Source organism: Athene cunicularia (assembly GCF_003259725.1).
Source record: "Athene cunicularia isolate RWA chromosome 8 unlocalized genomic scaffold, athCun1 chr8_part1, whole genome shotgun sequence".
Lineage (NCBI taxonomy): Eukaryota > Metazoa > Chordata > Aves > Strigiformes > Strigidae > Athene > Athene cunicularia.
The window spans coordinates 31,767,466-31,789,594 of NW_020799109.1; the positions used below are offsets into that span (position 1 = coordinate 31,767,466).

The window sequence follows — 22,129 nt, forward strand, 5'->3', positions numbered from 1 at the left end:
CTCTCTTCGATAGTCCAATACTGTCAGTCTTCTGTTTTTTGTGGAATGTTAGTTAAAAGGCTTATGTTAGTTCAGACACATCAGAACCAGGTAGATTTTTGGAATTACAGTGTATTCATAGAGTTTTATCTCTGCAATCACTTAATTTATCAAACACAAATGGTGTGAGCTGCATTTTGGTATAGTAACATAAATCTTAAACTGTGCTTTAAAAGATATCACATGGCAATAAAGGCTTGGCTTGGCTTATTGTTGGGATAATGGTGCAAAAAGGAATCTGTTCGTATTTTGTCACTAATTTTCTGATGTTAGTTTATTCTCTGAATAAAATAGACTTGAATAGTCTGTTATTTTTACTCTGAAGTGTATGTTACTATAGGTAGTATTTTGCGAGGTTTGATTTTGGTTTTCTTCTGTACAGTTGAAGTGCATATATATACAAGAAATTAGATTTAAACTTGCTGTGTCATGTTTAGCTGTGAATTCTTGGTGTACTTGTCATTAAAAATCCATCCTTGTTCTTCTCTTTGAAACAGCTACCAACAGTTCAAATAGCAGTGAAGTTGTAGTCAAACAGATATTCGTAACAAATTTCTCACAAGCCCGCAGGAAACTTGAATTCAAAATTGAAGCTTTCGGTAGCATCTCTGTTTGAAAAAATCTTGAAAATGCAAGTCTTTTTTTTGTTGTTTCAATTTTTGATGCGTGGTTTCTTTTTCTGAAGATTCCGTAAAATGAACAAGCGTCTGGTTCCCAGAAGACCCCTGAGTGCCTCCCTGGGCCAGCTAAATGAGGTGGGCCTGCCTTCAGGAGCTATCCTCTCGGAGGAAGGGGGAGTGGACTTGCCCAGTAGGAAAACTTCTGCACTGCCAAATGGAATTGTGTCAACAGGCAGCACAGTGACGCAACTTATTTCTCGAGGGACTGACTCCGGTTATGAAACTGCTCTGAAGCCAGGGAAGATCGACCATCTGAGTAGCAGTGCCCCTGGATCCCCTCCTGACTTGTACGGGTCTTCCTAAATGTTGTTCAAAGTGCCATGTGTGTAAATATGCAGTAGAAACAAAGTAAATCCATTCTCTAAAGAAACAGAACAAGGTTTTTTGAGGTTGCTTCTGTTTGATTGGGATTTTTTTAAGTGATTAAATAGTAGAATGGAAAACTAAAACTCTAAACTGCTGTACTTCCCTGTTTGCTTGAGATGGTGATGTAAGCCTTCAGAAGGTGAAATATAGACAAAGCACAGTGTTTTTGTGTACAGTGCGCTCTATCAGGCCTTAATGAGCAGTTGCATTTTTCTACTTTTTAGGCTGGAATCTGTCCCCAAGAGCTCTATTTCTGCCTTACCTGTGAACCCTCATCCTGTGCCTGCTCGGACACCAGCAGATCTGCCTTCAGTGTCTGTCACCAAGCAGTTGCAGATGGTACCACGAGGGTCTCAGTTGTATAATACTCAGCAAGCAGATATGTTTTATCAAGATCCTAGAGGAGCAGCCCCACCGTTTGAGCCAGCACCCTACCAACAAGGTAGGTTTGAGACCAAGCTCTATCTTTCATCTTCATACAGATTTTGTTTCCTTCCCACTCTGGTGTTTACTTAGGCTCTTAAGTTGGAGTTCGCTTGCATATCACATGGACTGTAGGCACTAATGTGGTGATGGCATAATAAAATGGAAGTTGGCAGACTTTTTATGTCTTGACTGAGACCTTCAGTGCAAGTGAAACCAGAGGTTTGTATCCATCCAGTGTAGCAAATCCTTCCTCTTTCAGTTATCCTCAACTGGGCTAGATCAGGGATCTGGTAAGCCTTAATTCAATTTGACTTGAGGAAAATGGAAATAAAGCTTAACCAGCAGAGGAGTTTATGCTTGAGGGATGAAAGAACTTACACCTCTAATTAGAACTGTATGAATGTTTCAGAAATGTCTGCACATGCATGTGATGAGTAGAGACAAGTGAAACTGGAGAAGGGCTGAGCGCAAAAAAAAGAAAACATCTTAAAGGAGGAAATAAGCGAAGTTTTAAGTATAAGGAGACCAAGCAGAGAAAGATAATATTGAAGAGGTTTAAAAAGTATGGCTATATATAAAGACAGGGAATGATTCTTAGGCAACATAAGATTAGAGAGAGAAATTACATAAAGTGACATTAATGTGGAAGAAAAATAAGGAATGAAAGACTGAAAGTATTGAAAAGAAGAAGAAAAAGCTCTAGAAAGGAAAGACAGGGGGACGCACCATATTTGAGAAAGTTGCAGAGCTTTTTGAAGGAAAAAAAGGTTACATTCAATTATTGTGTGCAAATGAAAATCTGAGTTGTCCATAAAATTTGATGTACACGTTGTTAATGATGTGCACATATTCATTATCCAGAGATATGAGAAATTACTGAAATCTTCGTATAACTAGGAGGTGGAGATGTGATCTTAGAAGTCTTTGGTGATACACAGTACTGAAATTTCCTTCTAGAGGTAGAACGAATCTTTAGATAGCTTTTAAATTCTACTTAATCCAAGTTTCTTTACACAGGTAGTGGCTCTGATACGTTGGGACAAACTGCATTTTAGTTGTGTAAGATAAAGATGTACAGACTAATCTTGAGTTTACTTTTTAGGTCTTGTCTCGCTGTCCTGGTTTTGGCTGGGATAGAGTTACATTTCTTCCTAGGAGCTGGTACATTGCTATGGTTTGGATTCAGAGTGAGAATAATGTTGGTAAAACAACAGGGATGTTTTAGTTGTCACTATGTAGTGCTTATCCTAAGTTAAGGATTTTTTTCATTTCCCATGCTCTGCCAGCATGGAAGAAGCTAAGAGGGAGCATGGCCAGGACAGCTGACTCAAAGTAGCCAAAGGGCTCTTCCATACCACAGGGCTCCACGCTCAGTATATGAACTGGGAGGGAGGGTGGATCGCTGCTCTGGCATTGGTCAGTGGGTGGCAAGCCATGGCATCATGCATCACATGTCTTGGGTTTTATTTCTCTCTCTTTTTGTTAGATTCCTTTTCATTACTATTTCATTACTATTATTATTGTTGTTTTATTATTATTGTTATCTGTCATGGTTTGGGCAACTGAGCACCATGCAGACCTTTGCTCATCTCTTCCCCCACCCCACCACTGGGAAGGAGAAAATGAATAAAAAGGCTCAGGAATGGAGATAAGGACAGAGAGGGGTCACTCACCTATTAGCAGTCACAGGCAGAGAAGACTTGTTACAGAAAGGAAAAAAGACATCAGTTTAATTCAGAACACTAACAACAATGATATTAACAGACAGAATGGGACAGTGAGAAGCGTTACCATATCTTAAAAACACCTCCCTCACAGCCCTCCCTTCATCCCAGGCTGAGCTTTGCTCCTGGTATCTCTGTCTCCTCCCTTCCTCCCCCAATGGCACAGGGGCAGGGGATGGGGGGTGCAGTCAGTCCTACTCTTCTTCCTCCAAGGAGGAGGGGGAAACACTCCTGCATTCTTCTCCCTGCTCCAGGTGGCATCCTTTTCACAGGAGACAGTCCTCCACAAACTCTCTCCACCATGAGTCCTTACCATGGGATACATTCTTCTCGAGATGCTCCAGTGTGGGTCACCTCCACATGTTGCAGTCCTCCTAGCACAGAAATACGACAGCAGGAACTTCTTCCCACAGAGCCCCGGGGGTCCTCCACAAGCAAATCTCTGCTTCTCCAGTGATCTCCATGGGTAGCAGGGGGGTGACCATGCAGTATCGCCATGGGATACAGCTGGGGGTTGTCTCTGCTCCAGTGCACACCCCTCTTCCTCCCTCCTCCTTCCTTCCACTGACCTTGGTGTTCTCAGCGGTATCTTTCTCATAACACCTCCTCACAAGTCCCGCAGTCCCCTCAGGTTCCCCTTTGTTATTGCGGAGGGGCTACTGTCCCTAGTTGTCCCAGCCTTGGCCAGAGGCAGGTCCCACTTGGAGGTTCAGGAAGCCTCTTGCAGGGGACCACTGCTGTAGCCCCCTCCCCCGCTACTAAAAGACCCTGACACACAAACCCAGCACATTATCACATTTTAGTTAAGTTATTAAACTGTTCTTATCTCAACCCACAAGCTTCACTTTTTTTTGATTCTCCTCACTGTCCCACTGGGATGAGGAAGGAGTGTGAGCGGCTGCGTGGTGCTTAATTGCTAGCTGGGGTCAAACCAGACACTAGCTAAAAGCATTTGTATCAATCTGTGGAGACGTTCTAGTGAATTATTCCTATTTGTTATGCTAGCAGGACTTCTGTGGAACCTGTGGTAGGCTCAGTCTCACCACCTCTTTTCCAGCTACTGTGACCTTTATACCTTGCTGGTTTCTTATTTAGATAATTAAACAGTGTCACTTGAGCTTTGGATCAGCTTTTGCTTTTTCAAGGTTTTCTGTGGTTGATTTTGAGGTAGAAATACCACTGGGGACAAACAACAAATGTGATTTTATGCCATAAATTTATGCTGTAATTTATGCCATTCACTTTATGATACTTGTAGACTGGAGTATTTGAAAAAATTTATTTTTGTGGACAGCTGTGACAATTGCTTTCTGTATCTTGTTTGTGTTTTTTCCTCTTGCCTTATTTCAGGAGTTTACTATCCCACTCAGTCCATGTCTCGCTTTGTCCGACCTCCTCCATCAGCTCCTGAACCTGGTCCACCTTATTTAGACCATTACCCACCCTACCTTCAGGACCGTGTGGTGAGCCCCCAGTACACGCAGCCACAGCAGTATCCTCCAATGGGACAACCCATCTACCCGCCACACTATGACAGCCGTCGCGTCTATCCCCCTGTCCAGCCGTATCAGCGAGAGGACATAGTCCGAGGAAGCCCTGTACCTATTGAAATTCCACAAGCAGCTGTACCTTCCTATGTACCTGAGTCCAGAGACAGATACCAGCAAACAGAGGGTTATTGCCAAGTGGCTCCACACGTCAGTCAGATCAGACCTTCATGCCACAGGGTATGGTTTTTATAGTGTGGGTTTTTTTGAGAGAGAAAAATATAAACTACCTGAAGTTGAATATTGTTGTAGTAAGGTGATGGGTTTTGTGCAGAATTAGAAGTTTGAATTTAAGGGGTACATTTGACAAAGCTGATGAAAAACTGGAAGGCAGTTTAGTTACTGATCAACTCTACAATTGTAATGATGTTAATATCTAAAAGAGCAGGCTACTACTTAGTGCTCAAAGTAAAAAAGCTTTCTAGTTAAGTTTGGAAGTCTCATATGGCCCTGACTTTTCCCAACAAAGATGAGGCTGGAGAGGGCCACTCTTTCTAGCACAGATTAAATATAGTGTGTACAAACAGTTGTGTGTGTGTTCTCATACTGCCCATCTCTGTGCCTAAACAAATAAATAAGCAAATATACATCCCTTGAAGGGAACTAAAAATTCTGCTCTTCCAAATTTTCTCTACTTTAAGATTGCTAGCTGGAGGGTCTTCCTAGTAGAAGTGTACAAGCTTGTTTTGATGAATCACCAGCTGGAATTGAGTCCTGTAGAATGTTAGGTTTTATGTAGCTATCGTTCAGATTAAAGGCTCTGAATCGTATTGCTGAGTCCAGGAAGCATTTTTAACATAGCTTATAAAGTTTTATATGTTTTGATTTTGACATGTTTATGGGATGTTTAGTTCTATTGCAAAATGAATAAAAAATGCAAACTAAGTGTGACTAGGTTATAATCTGTAGGGCTCTACCACTTCTCCCATATGACTGAAATGGGGACTTGCCATGCTGGAACATGTTCCAGTGGAAACGGCTTTGCCAAGTTGAAACACAGTCGTGTGGAGCTACCTGTAGTTTTAAAGTTAGAAACACTGGGTTAGTTGAGGATCTAAGCAGTTTTAAGCAGATAATATTCCTTGCCTTTGGAATATCTTGAACTAACACTCTGGCCACTGTAGGAACATGCATGTCCTGTATTAAACATGCAAGTTAACAGATAAGTAATGATCACTTTGTTAAAGTCTTTTATTGTAACAATACTGTCTATTCACTGTATTGTCATTTCTTTGCAGTATATGCTTGCCACATTTTGTAACATATTTCTGTCTTCATTTCAGCCTCATCCCAGCCTAGACGAACTTCACCGACGAAGAAAAGAGATCATGGCCCAGCTAGAAGAGAGGAAGGTGATTTCTCCACCTCCTTTTGCACCATCACCAACCTTGCCTCATCCATTTCATTCGGAGGAGGTAAGCATATTTTGAAAAAAATGTGACTTACTAGACTGTTTAGAAAATACTTCAGAATTTGTGTGTGCTGATAGGTGAAGGCAACAGGAAAATAAGAATAGTATAGAGTTGGCAAGTAGGGTGGCGGGGGTATACATTTTGTGCAGATAGTGTCATCTCCATTGTCTCACTTTATTTGCTCCTGATATGTTTAGAATGAAGTAACGGCTTGATAGAGGGGTTGGGTTTTTTTAACCAAGGTCAAAATACCACTTTCATACTGGCCAAGTGAAAGTCAGCACTGGGAGTGTAGCCAGCTGATCAGAATTTGACACATTTCATGGTGATGTGTCTGATGAAACATAATCACGGTGATGTTTTTCTTCTAGTTGACTGTTGCTGAACTAAGTAGCGGTGACTGTGAAGCTGCTTCTTCCCTTCACTTACAGAACCAGATTTTTGTTTTTGTACAGTACTTGGATGAAGACCTGAAGGTAGCTGGGAAATACAAAGGAAATGACTACAGCCAGTACTCTCCCTGGTCCTGTGACACCATCGGCTCCTACATTGGAACCAAAGATGCAAAACCCAAAGATGTTGTGGCAGCAAGGAGTGTGGAGATGGCGGTATGTAAGGATTAGGGGAACACAGCAGAGAAGTTGATACTTCAGTTAGCTGGGAGGAATACTTTCATTTGCTTTCCCGGATGATGGCAGTGCTTGTATTTAAGCTCAGAAGTGCATTGCAGTCAAAGAATGCATTTGCAAGTGTGCAGTGCTTTGTTTTCAAAGTTATGAACAGTCTTACACCTGCATAGGTGTGTTAAAATTCTGGGTACAGATGCAGACTAACCACTGCTTTAAAGCTATAGCAAGAGGTGTTTGGCCATGATTCTTTACACTTGCTTGAAATCCAAAAATGACTCTGTACTGGCATCTTTGTTGATTAAACATGTCCATCTGTTGCTTTCTGTACTTCTTTCTGTCGGAGGGAGGTGCTGTGACTTAACTTTGTGCTATTAATTCCTTTTAAGGTGACTGTTACCGCTGTTAACCAGTGTTACTAGTTTTTACTTGAATGACTCTTTGTGACTTGTGACCACAAGAATATCCTAAATTCGCATGAAGCTTTTTAGAGAACCATAGTCATAACATAATTACTAGGCAGATTCTTCTTGAGGGCAATTTCTGACTTTATGCTGTGCTTATTTAGACCTTCACCCAAGTCATGGGTGTCTGGCTGTGATCTTCCTTTGAGCCACTTCTTTCTGCTAGGTCAGTGCAAAATACGGGACTGTGCTAGGGTGTCGCTACCTAGATTGTAGAAGATAATAAATAGGATTCTGAAATACCACCACTACTTCTATTTCTCTATGACATTTAAGCATTGCTCAAAAGCAACAAGTAGGCTGGTAGCCCATGAAAGTAGGAAGACATTCAGGTCTTCAAGAAAAAGGACTGTTTAGTCTGAGGGACTGTTTTGCAGAGATGCATCTGTGTGTTTTCCTTCACCTCCTATCTGCAAAAATGTTCTACCATCTTTTGTTTATATATCATCACTGTCATGGTGACCTTTCTTTGGCCAATAAGGGGAAGGGGAAGAAATTTCTATCCAGAACTTATTCTTCTGTGGACAGGTGCTTACCTGTTGCAGTCCCTTAACTAAGTTGTAGGATTTTTCTCTCCAGCTTCTCTTCTCCTGCAGGTGGGCTTCCCTGTTCCCCCTCTGCCTCATTGGAACTGAACGCTAGACAGCTTCTGTCCACTGAATTGCTTTACTGTAAGACCTCGAAGGCACTGTGTGAAATGGGAGCAAAAAGACGTCTTTCTCCCAGAAAAAGCAGAGCAAACAAAGGCATTTCATCTGCAGCTCTGCGTTTGTTACATGTCTTTTTGCTGTCAGTCCTACACAGTGTGTTTGCCTTGAGTCGTAACGTTGTCACATTTGACCTGGGGAAGTACTGAGATTACTCGGAATCAGCTTATTTCTGTCCAAGTGGCAGCATTCTGGAACCAGCAAAGAACTCTTGTCTTTCATTACTGCTGCTAGAGAACTGTAAAGAAACTAGAAGTCAGTTAGGAGAAGTAATAAGGTTCTAGAGAAGCATCCTTCTTTTTTCATTGCTAAACAAAACATTTTTCTGCTCCAGAGCTAGTTTTCATATAAGTAAATAGGATCTCTGCTGCTCTTCAGTTTTTGTCTTGTCCCAGGAGACCTTCACTGTGGATGGCAAGTGAATGAATTCTTCTTTTTTTTTTTTTGTATTGTTTATAAGAGATTCCTTTTTTCAGTGGTAAGAATGGTATCATATGAGAGTGCATAATGCTGTATTTTATGCAGATGGCATTTCAACTTTACTATGTTCTTTCCCCCACTCAGGAAATGGAAATAAAAATGGTACTGTTATCCTATGGACTCGAGATTAAAATGTCATCCTTTTCAGAATTCCAGAGTAGATGTTGTCTAATGCCTCTTCCAAATTTAACGTTACATTTCTTGAGTTTAGCTTCCAACGCAGTTGTGACTGCCATTTTCACCCCTTTGTTCCTGCCTTAGCTATGTTATCTAGTCTCTTTCTAGCAAACCTTACCCTCACTGAAAGCTTGCAGAGTTTTATTTTAATTTTAGATTGTACTGAAGTTTTAAGCCTTTAGCCAGGCTCCTCTTCGTGTAGTAGCCCTGCTTACCTTGTTCTTTGTGCTGTACACAGCACTTTGCTACAGTTTTATTTCTTTAGCAAAGTCTTAACTCAATTTTGGCAGTTCTTTCTGTGTTACACTTTCTGGCAGCCAATGGATAGCTTTCCCATTTAACTAAGAACTTTTCCCTTTTTTTTTTTTTTTTTTTAATTGAGTCTGTTTATATCTGTTACGATTTTGTGTTTATCTGGATGTGGTGATTATTTGGAAGGAAGGGGGTTTTTTGGTTCTGGGTTTTTTTGGTTTATCTTTTTTGTGTTGAGGAAGCTTTTTTAAAATTATTTTTTTTATTCCTGGGAACAATCCACTGACTTGGGTTCTTAAGTTACTCACTCTAGGTGACTTCTCCCATAACTGGCCTAACTTTATCTCCAAAAAAGCTTTGTTAAAAATCTTTATGATAATCTGTTGTTTCTTCTAAGTAAGTTAAGTCAAATTTGACTTATCCTGCTAAAACAAGCTTGTTTCCTGTGCCCATCTTTTCCTTTGTGGCTGCTTGGTAAAGTTCTCTGAGTAGAGAGAGAATATTTTATATGCTCATTTGTTGACCCATTAAGGTGTTTGAGTCTGAAGCTGAGTTAGAAACCAGGATGTTCCAAGTAGTACTACTACTTAATGAAAAATGTGCCTGAAAAGATGTGCTAGGCATGTCCAAGTAAGTGCTGTACTGAATAATTCCCATTTTGAGTCATCTGCAGGCTGTTACATGAGATGGTTTTTAACACGAGGCTTCAGAGAAATTTCTTTTGACTTTTGAAGGAGTATGTATCCCTCAGAGATGCACACTGATCTCCTCTTTGATTTTATTCTGGAGTCTTTTTCTCCTTCTTTCCCGTTAGACTTTCTCAGTCTTAATTTTCTTCTGCTGCTGCTCTCTTCTCTTGGATCTGTTCACAATTAATCATGCAACTGTTTCACAGTGGTGATAGTAATGGTTATCTTGAGTTAGACCATTAAAAAGACTTCAGCTAATAGTGGAGTTATAAACTGAAGAATAGGAAGACTAGTTGAAGGATGGGTGGAATAGAGGATACAGGAGAGACTCACAGTATTGGTATCAGCTTGTTGCAAAAGGAATGTGGTTTTGTTCATTTCTGAATAAGCTTTTGACTGCCTTTTCCATATCTTGTGTAGAACGTAGATAGTAAAGCCATGCGTGACCAGCGATTAGACATGCAGCGAAGAGCAGCAGAGACTGGTGATGATGACCTCATTCCATTTGGAGACCGACCAACTGTGTCGAGATTTGGGGCTATCTCTCGTACTTCCAAAGCGATGTACCAGAATTCTGGTCCCATGCAGGCCATGGCAGTTCAGGGAGCTACCACCAAATCAATCATTTCAGGTACCGTGTGTGCTCTTCGATTTTGCTGGCTGTTGCTATTTAGTTTGGTACTAAAGCATAACTTGTTTCTTGTCTTAAAAACATAGATGAGTATGTATGTTATGCCACTAACAATAACTAGGTAGGGCTGAAGAAGGCTGCTACTACCTTCTGTTCCATAGACAGGTTTGTGCACACATAGTGTATATGTTAGTGGCTTGTTACTGTTTGGAAAAAGTTATTTTGTTTTGATGGTCCCTCTGAGATGAGGATTCTTTTAAATCCGTTGCAATAGAATCCAGAAACTTAGTGCTTTCTCAAACATATAATGCAAAACCATCATAACAAAGTACTGCACTGCACTCTTACTTTATGGGTAGTTACTGCTGCAAGCTTAATGGAGCCATTGTTCTGTGTACCATTAGGCAAAGCAAATAAAGTAGAAACAGTTCATTTTTTACACAACTATTTTCTAATTACATGTTTAATGTAGCTGTATATCTTACCCCAATAGATGGTCTGTTTCTTAAGGTGCACTGAATAATCTTAAGAAAAGACTTAATTATATTCCCCAAAACTTCCTTCTAGATTATTTTCAGGACTTAACTGCTAGAAACAAACCAAAACGTTATTTGCTTAATTCAAGCAGTAACTTTCTAGATTTTATCACAGATAGAGAACTGTCTTCCCTGAAAGCTTAATTCTCAAACTCTGTTAGCTACATATCTCAGAATTACCAATCAACTCTCAAATCTTTTAGGAACTTAATTAGTAAAAATAATTGCTCTCACAGTGGCTATAAGTTTGGTTTTATGTCCATGTCTCCCTGTGTGAAGACCTTTACAAACTCAGACGCTGTAAGGCTGTCATAAATCTTGGGGATGTGAAGGAAGAGTCATGCATTACACACATGAGACTATTGATGCGTAGTATTTTTATCTTCATTTCAGCAGAAGAAACATTAGACTTCACTCTTAAGAGGGCTGGCCTTTCTGGTTATTCTCTAATGTCTGTCTAATGTGTGTGGCTGAACTACTTGATAGTTTTGTAGTAATGTGACATGTTTTCCTTTGTGTTCACTGGCAGACTACAACCCTTATGGAACTCATGGTGGCTGGGGAGGCTCTCCATATTCTCCTCATCAGAATATACCTTCTCAGGGACGCTTTAGTGACAGGTAGGATTACTTTTATTTTTTCTCTGCCTTTTTCTACATTTTCTTTATTTTTTTTTCCTGTGCCAGCTGAGTAAAGCTTCCTTATTTTGGCTTTTCTGATCCCAAAGGGAAAGACTGTCCATGTCGGATGTGGCTGGTCATGGGAAACAGTTGCCCTCAGCTGAACGAGAGCAGCAGCTGCGCATGGAGCTGCAGCAAGTAGACCACCAGATTAGCCAGCAGACACAAATGCGAGGACTAGAGGTTGGTACCAACATTTGGAAGAGCAATGAGGGGTGGTATGGAGAGAGATGAAGCTAGTAAAGCTGTCTTTTTTTGTGTTGATCTTTCTCTTGACAGTAGTGATATTAGGAACAATACTTAATTCTGTGATGCCAGGCATCAGGGCTATGGTACAAGTGTAAACTTCTCTGCTTAGCCGCAGAAACCTCCCTGTACTTCTTGTGCAAATCAACGTAGTACTTGAGTCTGCACTCTGTGCTCATTCATCTTTTCTTTCATTCTCTCTCACTTACTCCCCCTCTCTGTTCATCTACCTACTCAGAGGCAAACTTGTGGTGTAGATACCTGTTCCTCTGGGCTTTACTGCCATTGGAAATGCCTGATTTTATGTACAGAAAGCTGTGACCTTCATCCATTACATGTTTGGCTTTGTTATACCTGTTTCTTCCTAAATAGCGCAGGAGTCAAGAAAATAAATATTAAAACTTGAAAAATTAAAGCTTAGAAGAAATGTAGTCACTTGGAACATGAGGAAACATTCTTTGTAAAAGAATGAATGAGTTCAAATCTTTGTATTTTGTGACACAGAAGAAGAAATGTCAAGGCATAATGAAAGAATTGTTTTAGCAAAGCTTTAGTTACTTTTTTTTCCTCCTAGGAAAGATCAGTAAATACTTACCAGAAAGTTATTCTAGGTACCTCAGCAACTGTTCGTGTTTTCCTGGTAGGAATCACTGTAAGTAGTGGATAGCAGCTTCTTCTGAAGCTGTGGTTACCTAAGAACACACATTAAAAAGGAAAGTTACTACAAATTAGATGTAAGAACTCACAATTTTTACGTTGCAGCAGCAGTTACAAGTAGTATGTGTTTCGTAGTTACTTGAAACATAACTTGTGTTCTTGTGCTCTTATTTGGGAACAAGAGGAGAAAATTTAAGTCTTGCATGTCTGCCTTTGCCATAATAGAAGAGTATTGGAAAGTTGCAAAACCCGTAAGTGGCCTGCCTCTCCTGCTCATTATTATTGTGATTGTGTCAGTGTTAAATCCTACATAGTTGTGTTTTGTGCCTTGATTGTACCGTAATTTGAACTTGCCAGAACTAATTGGTTGTTTTGAGTAATAACAGCTTTCAGTTTCTCTTGTATTCAGAGCTTCAAGCAGATACTTGAAATCAGGAGGCTTTATTGATTTACCTGTTACAAGGTTGTAATAATCGCTAGAATTAGATTGTGTTGCATTTTTTCCTTCAAATGAACGAGCATTTCTACTTGAAGACCAGCCAGTTGTTCAGTTATGTAGAGTAGTAGATAGTGTGTTTAAGTGCAGAGCACACACTTACCGACCTGATTCCAAAGTATTAGCAGATTATTTTTTTTGGAGTGGCTGACACAGCTACTGCTTTTACTTGGCTGCTATTAACTTGCAGCTTGTGAATGACAGTAGTCACTTGCCCCTCTGTTCATGTGCTTCCTCATCTGGGTCAGTAGAGAGCTTCATACCGACATCCACATCTCTCAAGGTACTTTATATGCTTTAGTAATAATTCTGGCACTACTGTAGAATTAGATAAATTCTACTACTGTAAAATAAAGCTGCAGATTTGCTTATCTGTTGTTACCTTTCATTCAACAAATAGCTCACAAAGAGGAGTGGTTTTGTTCATGTGTTTAATCTTAGTTTTGAGAAGGGAGCAGTATATGGGAAAAACCCATGCAAATTTGTTACAGTAAAAGGTATTTAACACTGCTTGTTTAAAAGTGAAAAGAATTGTCTGCATGTAAAAACTTGCCATTGTTCCAACTTGCATTGGAAGTGATTTCAGTTGAGAACTTGTTAAGCATGGAGAGAGAAAAGGCCTTGGTTTTGCAAAGAAGCAATACTCAAGAGTTATGGCTTAGAGCTCTTTCTGTGCTTGGTGTGTTGTGTGCTCAGTTGTGTATGTGCTTGGCTTTATGCATTTAGGCTGTTAGTAACAGGCTGCTGTTGCAGAGGGAGGCGACTACCCTGGCAGGCCAACCGCAGCCCCCACCCCCACCTCCCAAGTGGCCTGGGATGATCTCAAGTGAACAGCTGAGCTTGGAGCTACACCAGGTGGAAAGGGAAATTGGAAAGAGAACCCGGGAGCTGAGCATGGTGAGTGCCCTGGGGGAGGGAGAGGTAGAGAGCTGTGTAGCAGGCTGCAACCCTTTCACCCTTGCAAAGAGGCTCTCTGCTGGATGACCACAGCTGGAGTCATCCATCATCATCTTCACCTCTTTATTCTTCAAAATCTCCTGAGAAGTTTTTTGATTCTTCTTCGCAAAGAATTTGAATTCTAGCCACTTTTAAATACTCTGCTGTTACTTTGTCACCATTTGAAAAGCATAGCGCTGAATTTGTTGAAAACTGTGAATTGTCTCTAAGGTCACTGTGCCATCTGTAAACTGCTTTAACATAGAAAACATCTACAGGTACAGGCTAGTGTTCAGAAGTCTGTCTGCTGTTACAGTCTATGGTCTTTGCTTGTTGTTACAAGAATCATCCCTTCCTTTCGGTAAATACTGTGTTCTGAGAGGATGAGTATATCTTACTGAGTCTGTTTTCTTGTTTCATGGCTTTTGTGGGTTACACTGTATGACTCCAATTTACAGGCCTCCATCATCGGTCTCAAAGGATGAAGTCTTAGTTTCTTTTAACACAGTGTTAAATAATTTTTCTTCTGTCTTTTTAAAGGAGAGCCAGTCTTCACTGGATATAAAAAACAAACTGGTCACCACTAAACAGACAGAAAATGGACAAATAGAACCGCAAAGCAAGGTTCCGGCTGAGGACCTCGCACTGACATTCAGGTAATATGGGCCTTCAACCTTTTTGTGTAACACAAGAATGACTTAATCAGGCTTGTTCTCCAGTATATGAATAATACCCCTTGTCTCGGGTTGGCTCTGATGTTGAAGCATCCACTAGGAAAAGATTGTACAAATACAGGTTTTTTTATAGTGCAAGCATTAATTAATTGCCATTTCAGTTGACGAGTAGGTGAGTAGAATGAGACTGTATTTCAGTTAACACAAGAATTGAAACATTTGTTAAGACAAAAAGTACATCTAGTCGATATTGGATGATTAGTAGGAAGAGCAGGAGATAAACAACAACTATAAAAGAAATCTTTATCTGCTGTTTTAGTTTCAAAGAAAAAAAAATGTTCCAAATGAGAGGAAAGTTATTCCATCCTGCTAAGGTTTTTGATGTGGAAGTTGTCTAGGAAGGTATGTAACTTTGAAAAAAGTTCACTTTCATTTATAGGCAGTAATCTTTATCTGTGTAGATGCTGGAATTGATTTCAATTCACATTTGATATTTGAAATAAGATGTTGGCTGGGAACGCTGGAAATCTACGCAGCAGGCATTTTCAGATTGCTGCAAGCATCTGCATGTATTCAGAGTACTACTTTGAATATAAAAGCCCAGATGTTTCATTAAGTTTACATAACTCGATGCGAGTATTTTGGACTTCAGAAAATGTATCCCTCTCAATTGCTTATGAAGTATGCACTTTCTTCTTATAACCAGTTCTCGAGTTCTGTGCTGCACCATTACATTAAGGAGTCCAGAGTAGAAACTTAATTTTTCCATATGAAAGCGTAGAAGTAATAAAACTGAAAAAACTTATTTTCTTTAAAAAATTAAGATAAATGATCCAGATGAGTTAAATATTTGGATATCTTTGCATTGTACATATTGATACTGTATGCCTTGTGGCATATACTGAAACAGTCTGCAAAATATAACTAATCTAGGACCCTGAAAATATGTAGTCGTCTTGTTTTTCAGTTAGCCTTATCTTAGTTCTTCCTTTTCTGGTAAGTATCTGCAGCATACCAGACAACTGTTTGTTACAGAGGGCAAGTCTTTGCATGTTTACGTATGTTCGTAACTGTTCATTGAGAAGCTTCAGCAACAAATATTGAAGTCCTTTTACATAAATGAAAAATTTCAGTACTTACTTCTCTTCACATCATCTCCCCTTTCTCCTCAACTTTCTTTCAGCAGTGATGTTCCAAATGGATCAGCCTTGACACAAGAGAACATTGGCCTCCTGTCAAACAAGACAGCATCTCTCAGCCTGTCAGAGGACCCGGAGGGAGGAGGAGACAACCACGACTCCCAGAGAGCAGGAGTTACACCCACATCTGCTCCATGAAGTGAGGCCAGCATACCCCAGAGTTTGTTTTGCTGGGGTGTCAGTAGCTTCCATCACGTTTTTTTCCAGGGGTAATTGAAGAAACCCAGGAGCAACAGCAGTAGCAGAGCAGCAGGTCCAGAGGCAATGTGCACAAACACAACTACTAGAAACAAATCCTGCACATAGTTCACATTAACGCATTTTTTAATTAAAAAAATGAAATTAGCAGTATCTGCAAGCAATTCAAATTAAATTTGTTTTTGTTCTGTGAATGAACTTTATTTTAATAACTTTGGACGCCTTGGATCCCAGGGCTTAAAAAAAAAGATATTATATATATACTCTGTTTGATTAATTGTATGATCTTAATGAAGTAGGTTTTTTCTTTTATTTTGATATTATTACATACCCAGTGCATAATTCCATATCAACTTAATTTTTCCAACAACTAAACCAACCTGGCCGCTTCCTTGTATGGTTTAAGGGTAAACAAGGGATGAGGGTTGGAGAGTAGCTGCAAATAGCAGTGTCAAAAGATGTGTAGCAAACTTCATTCTTTAAAATAATTCCTCCCATTGTGGCTAGGAACAGAACCCTAGCTTGTGTGAGACTTCTTGCTTAAATTATTTAAGTTTAAAATACAAATGACAGAATCTTTGCAGTGTGTGGTCCTTACTGTGTGTCCCAGCACAGCAGGTGTAATCAAAGAGGATAACAAAATAAGTGTCCAGCACCCATTATTTTATTTCAAAGTTGCTGGCCTTTTATTTTCTGTTGGAACTAAAGAGGCTGGCAGAACGCAGACCCATCTACTACAGCACAGGTATTTCTGAAGCTGGTTAGCTGGGGCTTGTAGTAGAGAGGCTTAATTAACCAGTGAAGGTTGTACAGCTGTGACCAAAGCAGAATCTCTAGAAACAGGAAGTAGAGAGAACATAAGGTTATGCAGTTGCTGGAAGGATGTTAATTGCCTGTGAGCTTGTGAATCATGTTAGTTCATCAAGTGTTTGCTGGTTTTTATTTTTTTTTCCCCCCCACCTTCTCACTATGCCTTTAAAACAAGCTTACCCAGAGTCCGTACAAGTAAGTTCATGCCGAGGGACTTACTGATCTTTTTGCATTTTGAAACAAGTCTTTCATGTATACCTTCTCAGCAACTCCTGCCTTTGTTTTTTCTTCATTGCTTTTTTATTATTATTTTTAAAAACATTATTTCCTCTATAACCTGAGGGGATTTTTACTTTGTTCACTGATACATCAGTTATTTAATTGTAAAGCTGTTGAGGGCCTTGAGACCAACATCTTTGATTTGTGTGCATTGATCATGGAAATCTTTGAAATGGGAATTTTTATTTCTTTTTTAAAGTTGGCATTCATTAAGTTCTGTGTGTATTAGAATTTGACACAAGAATCAATCTGCATCTTGTTTGCCACTGCTGCAGTGAATCCTTCCTAGATTCCCCTTTCATAGGGGAGTAGTTCTGTCAAAATGACCACTTAAGATGCAGCACAGATCCTGTCAGTAGTAGTCAGAAGTACTGAAAAGGAAACTTTGCTTGATGGATCTAGTGTGCTACTTCTCCAAGTCGATGCTTTGTAAGTATACGTTGGAGAAACTGTAAGCCTTTCTAGATTTCTTCTTTAAAAGTTAAAGAAATTAAAGATATTGTTTTACTGCTGCACGTTTTTTGACTCTATTGACATGCGCTGGGGTGAGATCCTGTACATGAATAATTCTGTGGAGAATGATTTTTGAAGTGCTGCTCCCTCTGCACCTTCTTGGCCTGTTATTGTTTTTTCTTTTTGGGTTAGACTACTAAATCAGAAAGCACTGGTTATGTAATAATAAATTACTGCATTGCTTTGGTTGGGTAAAGCAAGAGTTAATAAATTTTCTTGGGTTTTAGGTTTTTTTCCTTAACCTTAACTCCTGCTGAGGTCATAGCAACCTTGGGCTAAGCTTTGCATTCATCAAACTGTTAAATAAAACAAAATGGGGGGTGGGAGGGGATACAGTCCCACTATTGCCTACCAGTAGGAGAGTCCAAACAGAAGACTCTTTTGAGTAGCAATTATTTAATTTGCCCAGTCAAGGCACCGCGTTTATATACTATTTCACATTGAATTTGATTATGCCCGACAGACCTGGCTGGTCAAGGATTTGATACACATATTGGCTTGGGATTCGAGCTTTCTTTTTTATTTAAATAAAAATTTATATATAAATATATATATATATACATATATACATAGTTATATCTGTATATATATTGGGTATGTTTTAAGAATTTTTTCGCATGAGCGCAGCTGTTGTGATCAAATGTCTGGGAGGTAGAAGCACTGAATGAAAATAAAAGGCATTTTTCAGCGCACACGCCCACACTTTCCATGTGTCTTCACATGGGTTTATTTCGTTCTTAGTGGAACTTTAGCCTCTTAATTGACAAGAGTAGTTGTGAAGCTTGCTTTCTTTCTAACCCCTCTTAACTTCTGGCAAAGAATCATCTTTGCACTAGAATAGCTTCATCTACACTTTGCCCCCATCCATCTGTATCTCCTACGTGAGGCCTAGCATTACAGCTGCTCCCCTTCAAGCCGAGCAGAACTAGGCTGATGCAGTTCTGAGCCTGTCAGGTCTGTTCCTCCCTCCTCTGCTCTGGGCATGATGATGATCAAATGTGTTCCCCTGGCAGCCTGCTCACCAGTCAACTGACACAGGCACTGTGCCCTCTTCTCCCATCCTTTAGTGCAGAGCACCACCGTCAGGTCAGCCTTCTCATTATTTTTAATTAGTTTACTTTCTGTTGTGTCTTTATTAACACAGGGAGCTCATTTTAGTTGAGATAATTAGTGCAATATTCTAACCTAGGAGGCCAAGCCCAGAATGTACATTTTTTTGACTGCAGTAATTTTCAAAGACGGTTATGATATATTTGAATCTACAGATTCATTTTAAATCCTAGGAAGAAAATCTGGAAGAGCAGAAAACCTTTTCTCTTTTATTACTTATGCCAGCTAGTTTCCTTGCCAGGTTAGGGATTATGTTCTTTCCTCCACTTTTGCTCCCAGGAAGAATTCTTCAGTAAGAGTTTTTCAGATTGCTGGCCAACACAGGGTGAATGCTTCCAAAACCTGTGGATTAGAAGGGAGACGTTACTGTTGTTTTCTCTCCTTTATCCAGTTCTCCATGCTGTACTTTGTGCATAGTGTCCTTGTGATCAGTGTGTCCAGGTGAATGCCCTGTTTGCCCAGTTTTATAGTTTGGCTTGTTAAATAGTTTGTTTAATATCTACTGACAGTATTGATTTTTGGCTTTGTTTTTTCCCCTCCTCCTTTGTTTTTTTTTTTTTGCTTTTTTGTAGAAGCTTAGTAGATAAAACAAGTCAAACAGCAAATTGCAGTGTCTGCTTTTAAGTCTTTTCTGGAAGCTGCACCTAAAATTTTCCCTTTTTGTGGAAAAGCGTGCTAGTAGAACTGGGAGGACAGATAGTTCTACATATAAGGAAGCATTGATGGTTGCAGCAAATAAGCAGGGAATTAAAATTTCTGGAGTAACCCTGTATCCTGTTCCATTCATTTCTGTAGCCCATCAGTCATTGTCCCAGCTGTACAGGAATGCTCTCCCCCTCAGTGAAATTGGTCTCAGCTAGAAAGTGGTTTAGTTCTTTCTACTTGGGCAAGAAGAAACAGTATTACAATGGTGTTAGGGCACTACTGCATCATTTGGTAGTCAGGTTAGATTTTCTACTACAGTAGACAACTTTGAACCCTCATTGATACCTGGGTTTCAGCCCCAGCACAGATAACCCCCAGAATAGGAAGCTTCAAATGCTAGCTTAAGCTTCAGTGTGTCAGTGGTTCAGTCAGTGTAGAAATTATGTTTATTCTAGTGTTACTTTCCTCCTGTCAACTTCTCTTCTTCCTTTTCTATGACCTAGTTCTCTTTTTGTAACAGGAGAACCTTACACTCTTTCTTCTGCCCCTCTTGTATACTATTGTATCCTGTCCCATTTCAGAGTAGGACTTTTTTAATTGAGATCAGAGCACATTTCAAACTTGCAGCAATGTTATCCCCTTTTCCTCAAGTTCTCTCTGTTCAGTTTATTCTGAACCTTATTCCCTCCATTTTGTCCATACCTTACTTCCTTTCCTTATGTGGCTTGCCCATTCACCCTCCCTGATTGTCTAACAGTGACAGCTTGCTGCCTCAAAACAGAGCATTCAAATGAATTCGCTTAGCCAATAACTTCTGTGAAGTTGCCTTTTCTAATGGTGTTATTACTCAGTGATGCACAAATGTGATATTGCCCCTACTGGTAGGCAAACAGGGGATCTGTATAAACATGGTAAACTGCTGTTTTTCTTTAAAGGAGAGCCAAAGACTTGTGCTTTACACTTTTTTTTTTTTTCCTGGTGTAGCCATTTTGACTGTCAAATCTTCGTAGGGTTTTGTGAATTGACTGTATTATCGTAATAACAATTTTCAGAAGTTAATGATTGTCAAACCTTATCTGTGCATTGAATTGTGGAACATCATTCCATTTAGTCATACAATTTGCAATGTACTGAGATTTATCTGGGGTGTTCTGACATGTTTTCAGTCTCATGCACTCTCTCAGCTGACGGAATGGCACATTTAGAGAGGGAGAAGGAACACAGAAATTTTGTATAATCAGAGAAGCCTTGTCTTTAAGTGTTTAAATCTAAATTGAATACCAATTTAAAATTTCTTCAGTTACAGTAAAAGATAAATTGTGTTGCAAATGTGACTGACTTTTAAGCCCATTGGAACTGAAAAGACTTGTCAAACTGTAGCATTACATTAAATTAGATGTGGAAGAAGCAAACTTGTTATGATGGTATTGTCTCCTGGCAGCACAAATTGAGTAAGGTGGGGCAAATTCTTTATTAGAAAGGACTTGGAGTGAGGCTTTCACCGATAATGCAAGAAAGCTGCTTGCATTTTCCTTCCTTGATCTAATTCTTGCAGACTGTTACTAAGGTTTTTAGGTTCAGAGAGAAATCTGCCATTTCCATTTATAAATCTGGACTATATTGAAGCAGACTTACAGGATAGTTATCTGAAGAACCCCAGCATCTTTGGTTGACTGGCTATTTCAGACCCACTTTTATGGTCCAAGAAATTCATGCTAATAACGAGGAGCCTCAAGAGCAGGAATGCCATCTCGTCATCTTTGTTCTAAAATGGGGGAAGAAAAATAGAACATATAAGCAGCGTGCAAGTTTTGTACTTGTCTGTGTGTGTATGAAGAAGTTTTTGTAGTCCTAGAATAGATAGGAGGAACACAGAGCAAGACTGAGGCATGATGTTACCTTCATATTCAAAATTTGCCATCGTTCACTTTCCAAAACCCATTTCCTATTTCTGTCCCTTAATGTTGGTATCACTGACTTAAAAGCAACCGAAAAAAGTTAGTGTGTAGGCACCTTTTTTTGTATTGCAATAAATCCATTCCCTTGGATGAAAGAAAGGAGAAGTTCTTAAGTTGTCTTAGTGGTAATTTAAACATGAATTGGAAAAACGTCTGCCTTGCTTGAGGAAATGTAAACTCTGAATTTATGAGGAAGGTGAAACAGCTCTTCTGAGCCACCTTTTAGGTCTAATCTTTAGGTGGTTGTTACTTGTGATATACCAGCATACAGATTATGTAGCACAAATGGATTTGTTCTCAGATCAAATCTAACCTGAAATGCCAAAAATTTCACTGGGGATTCTCTTTTCCATACTCGGATGTTATCAACAACATTATTTTCTGTTGAAAAATCAGGAGGGTGAAAGAGGCTAGAGTAAGTTAGTTCAAGTTACGCAATGTAATTAAGCGATCTTGGGGAGTGTTATCCCAGCACAGTGCCCTTATACAGTTAACCTGTGGTCTTTGTTCTTGTGTAGGAAGAAGAATGTAACTACTTAGTGTTGTCACAGTCTTCAAGGCACTTCTTGTGATGCAGGTAGAGCCTTGACGAGCAGGGAAAGGAGAACAAACTTCAATATTGATTTTCTTTATAATTTTATTTCCCAATGGTAAGTGTAATATCATGCCTTGGAAACTCTTTGAACACTATAGTAAGCAAAGAGGGTGCAGCTTTTTCTGAAACTTCCCAATAAAAAAAAAACAAACCAAACCACTTGGGAATGTGTATTTGGAACATCCCAGTCATTTGAAGTTTAAAGTATGTGACCATAATAAAAATTGGATGGCTATAACTTAGTAACCTAAATAATTAACTGATCTTTCTCAGGCAATCTTTGCAATTCCAGGGAGTTTGTGTTGATTTTAGTGCAAATTGCCCAGTGTTCAGCATTTGGGAAAGTTTAGGTGCTTCATCCAGCAAGACAGGTGTCT

The 22,129-nt window shown here is 39.6% G+C and overlaps 1 protein-coding gene across 10 annotated transcripts in view; it reads left to right on the forward strand.

Moving 5' to 3' along the window:
• RC3H1 (ring finger and CCCH-type domains 1) overlaps positions 1–20,159 on the forward strand; it is a 63,094-nt gene extending 42,935 nt beyond the window's left edge. For 6 of the 10 annotated variants that reach the window (XM_026853726.1, XM_026853731.1, XM_026853732.1 and 3 more), the window contains exons 10-20: positions 725–1,006; positions 1,310–1,527; positions 4,586–4,962; positions 6,066–6,197; positions 6,650–6,802; positions 10,010–10,220; positions 11,286–11,376; positions 11,484–11,619; positions 13,562–13,732; positions 14,312–14,427; positions 15,629–20,159. In XM_026853726.1, coding sequence (XP_026709527.1) covers positions 725–1,006; positions 1,310–1,527; positions 4,586–4,962; positions 6,066–6,197; positions 6,650–6,802; positions 10,010–10,220; positions 11,286–11,376; positions 11,484–11,619; positions 13,562–13,732; positions 14,312–14,427; positions 15,629–15,782 — 2,041 coding nt within the window. In that variant the 3' untranslated portion in view covers positions 15,783–20,159. The remainder of the gene's footprint in view (positions 1–724; positions 1,007–1,309; positions 1,528–4,585; positions 4,963–6,065; positions 6,198–6,649; positions 6,803–10,009; positions 10,221–11,285; positions 11,377–11,483; positions 11,620–13,561; positions 13,733–14,311; positions 14,428–15,628) is intronic. The other 4 variants (XM_026853730.1, XM_026853734.1, XM_026853735.1 and 1 more) reach the window with 4 other exon arrangements.
• Positions 20,160–22,129: the final 1,970 nt, after the last annotated feature.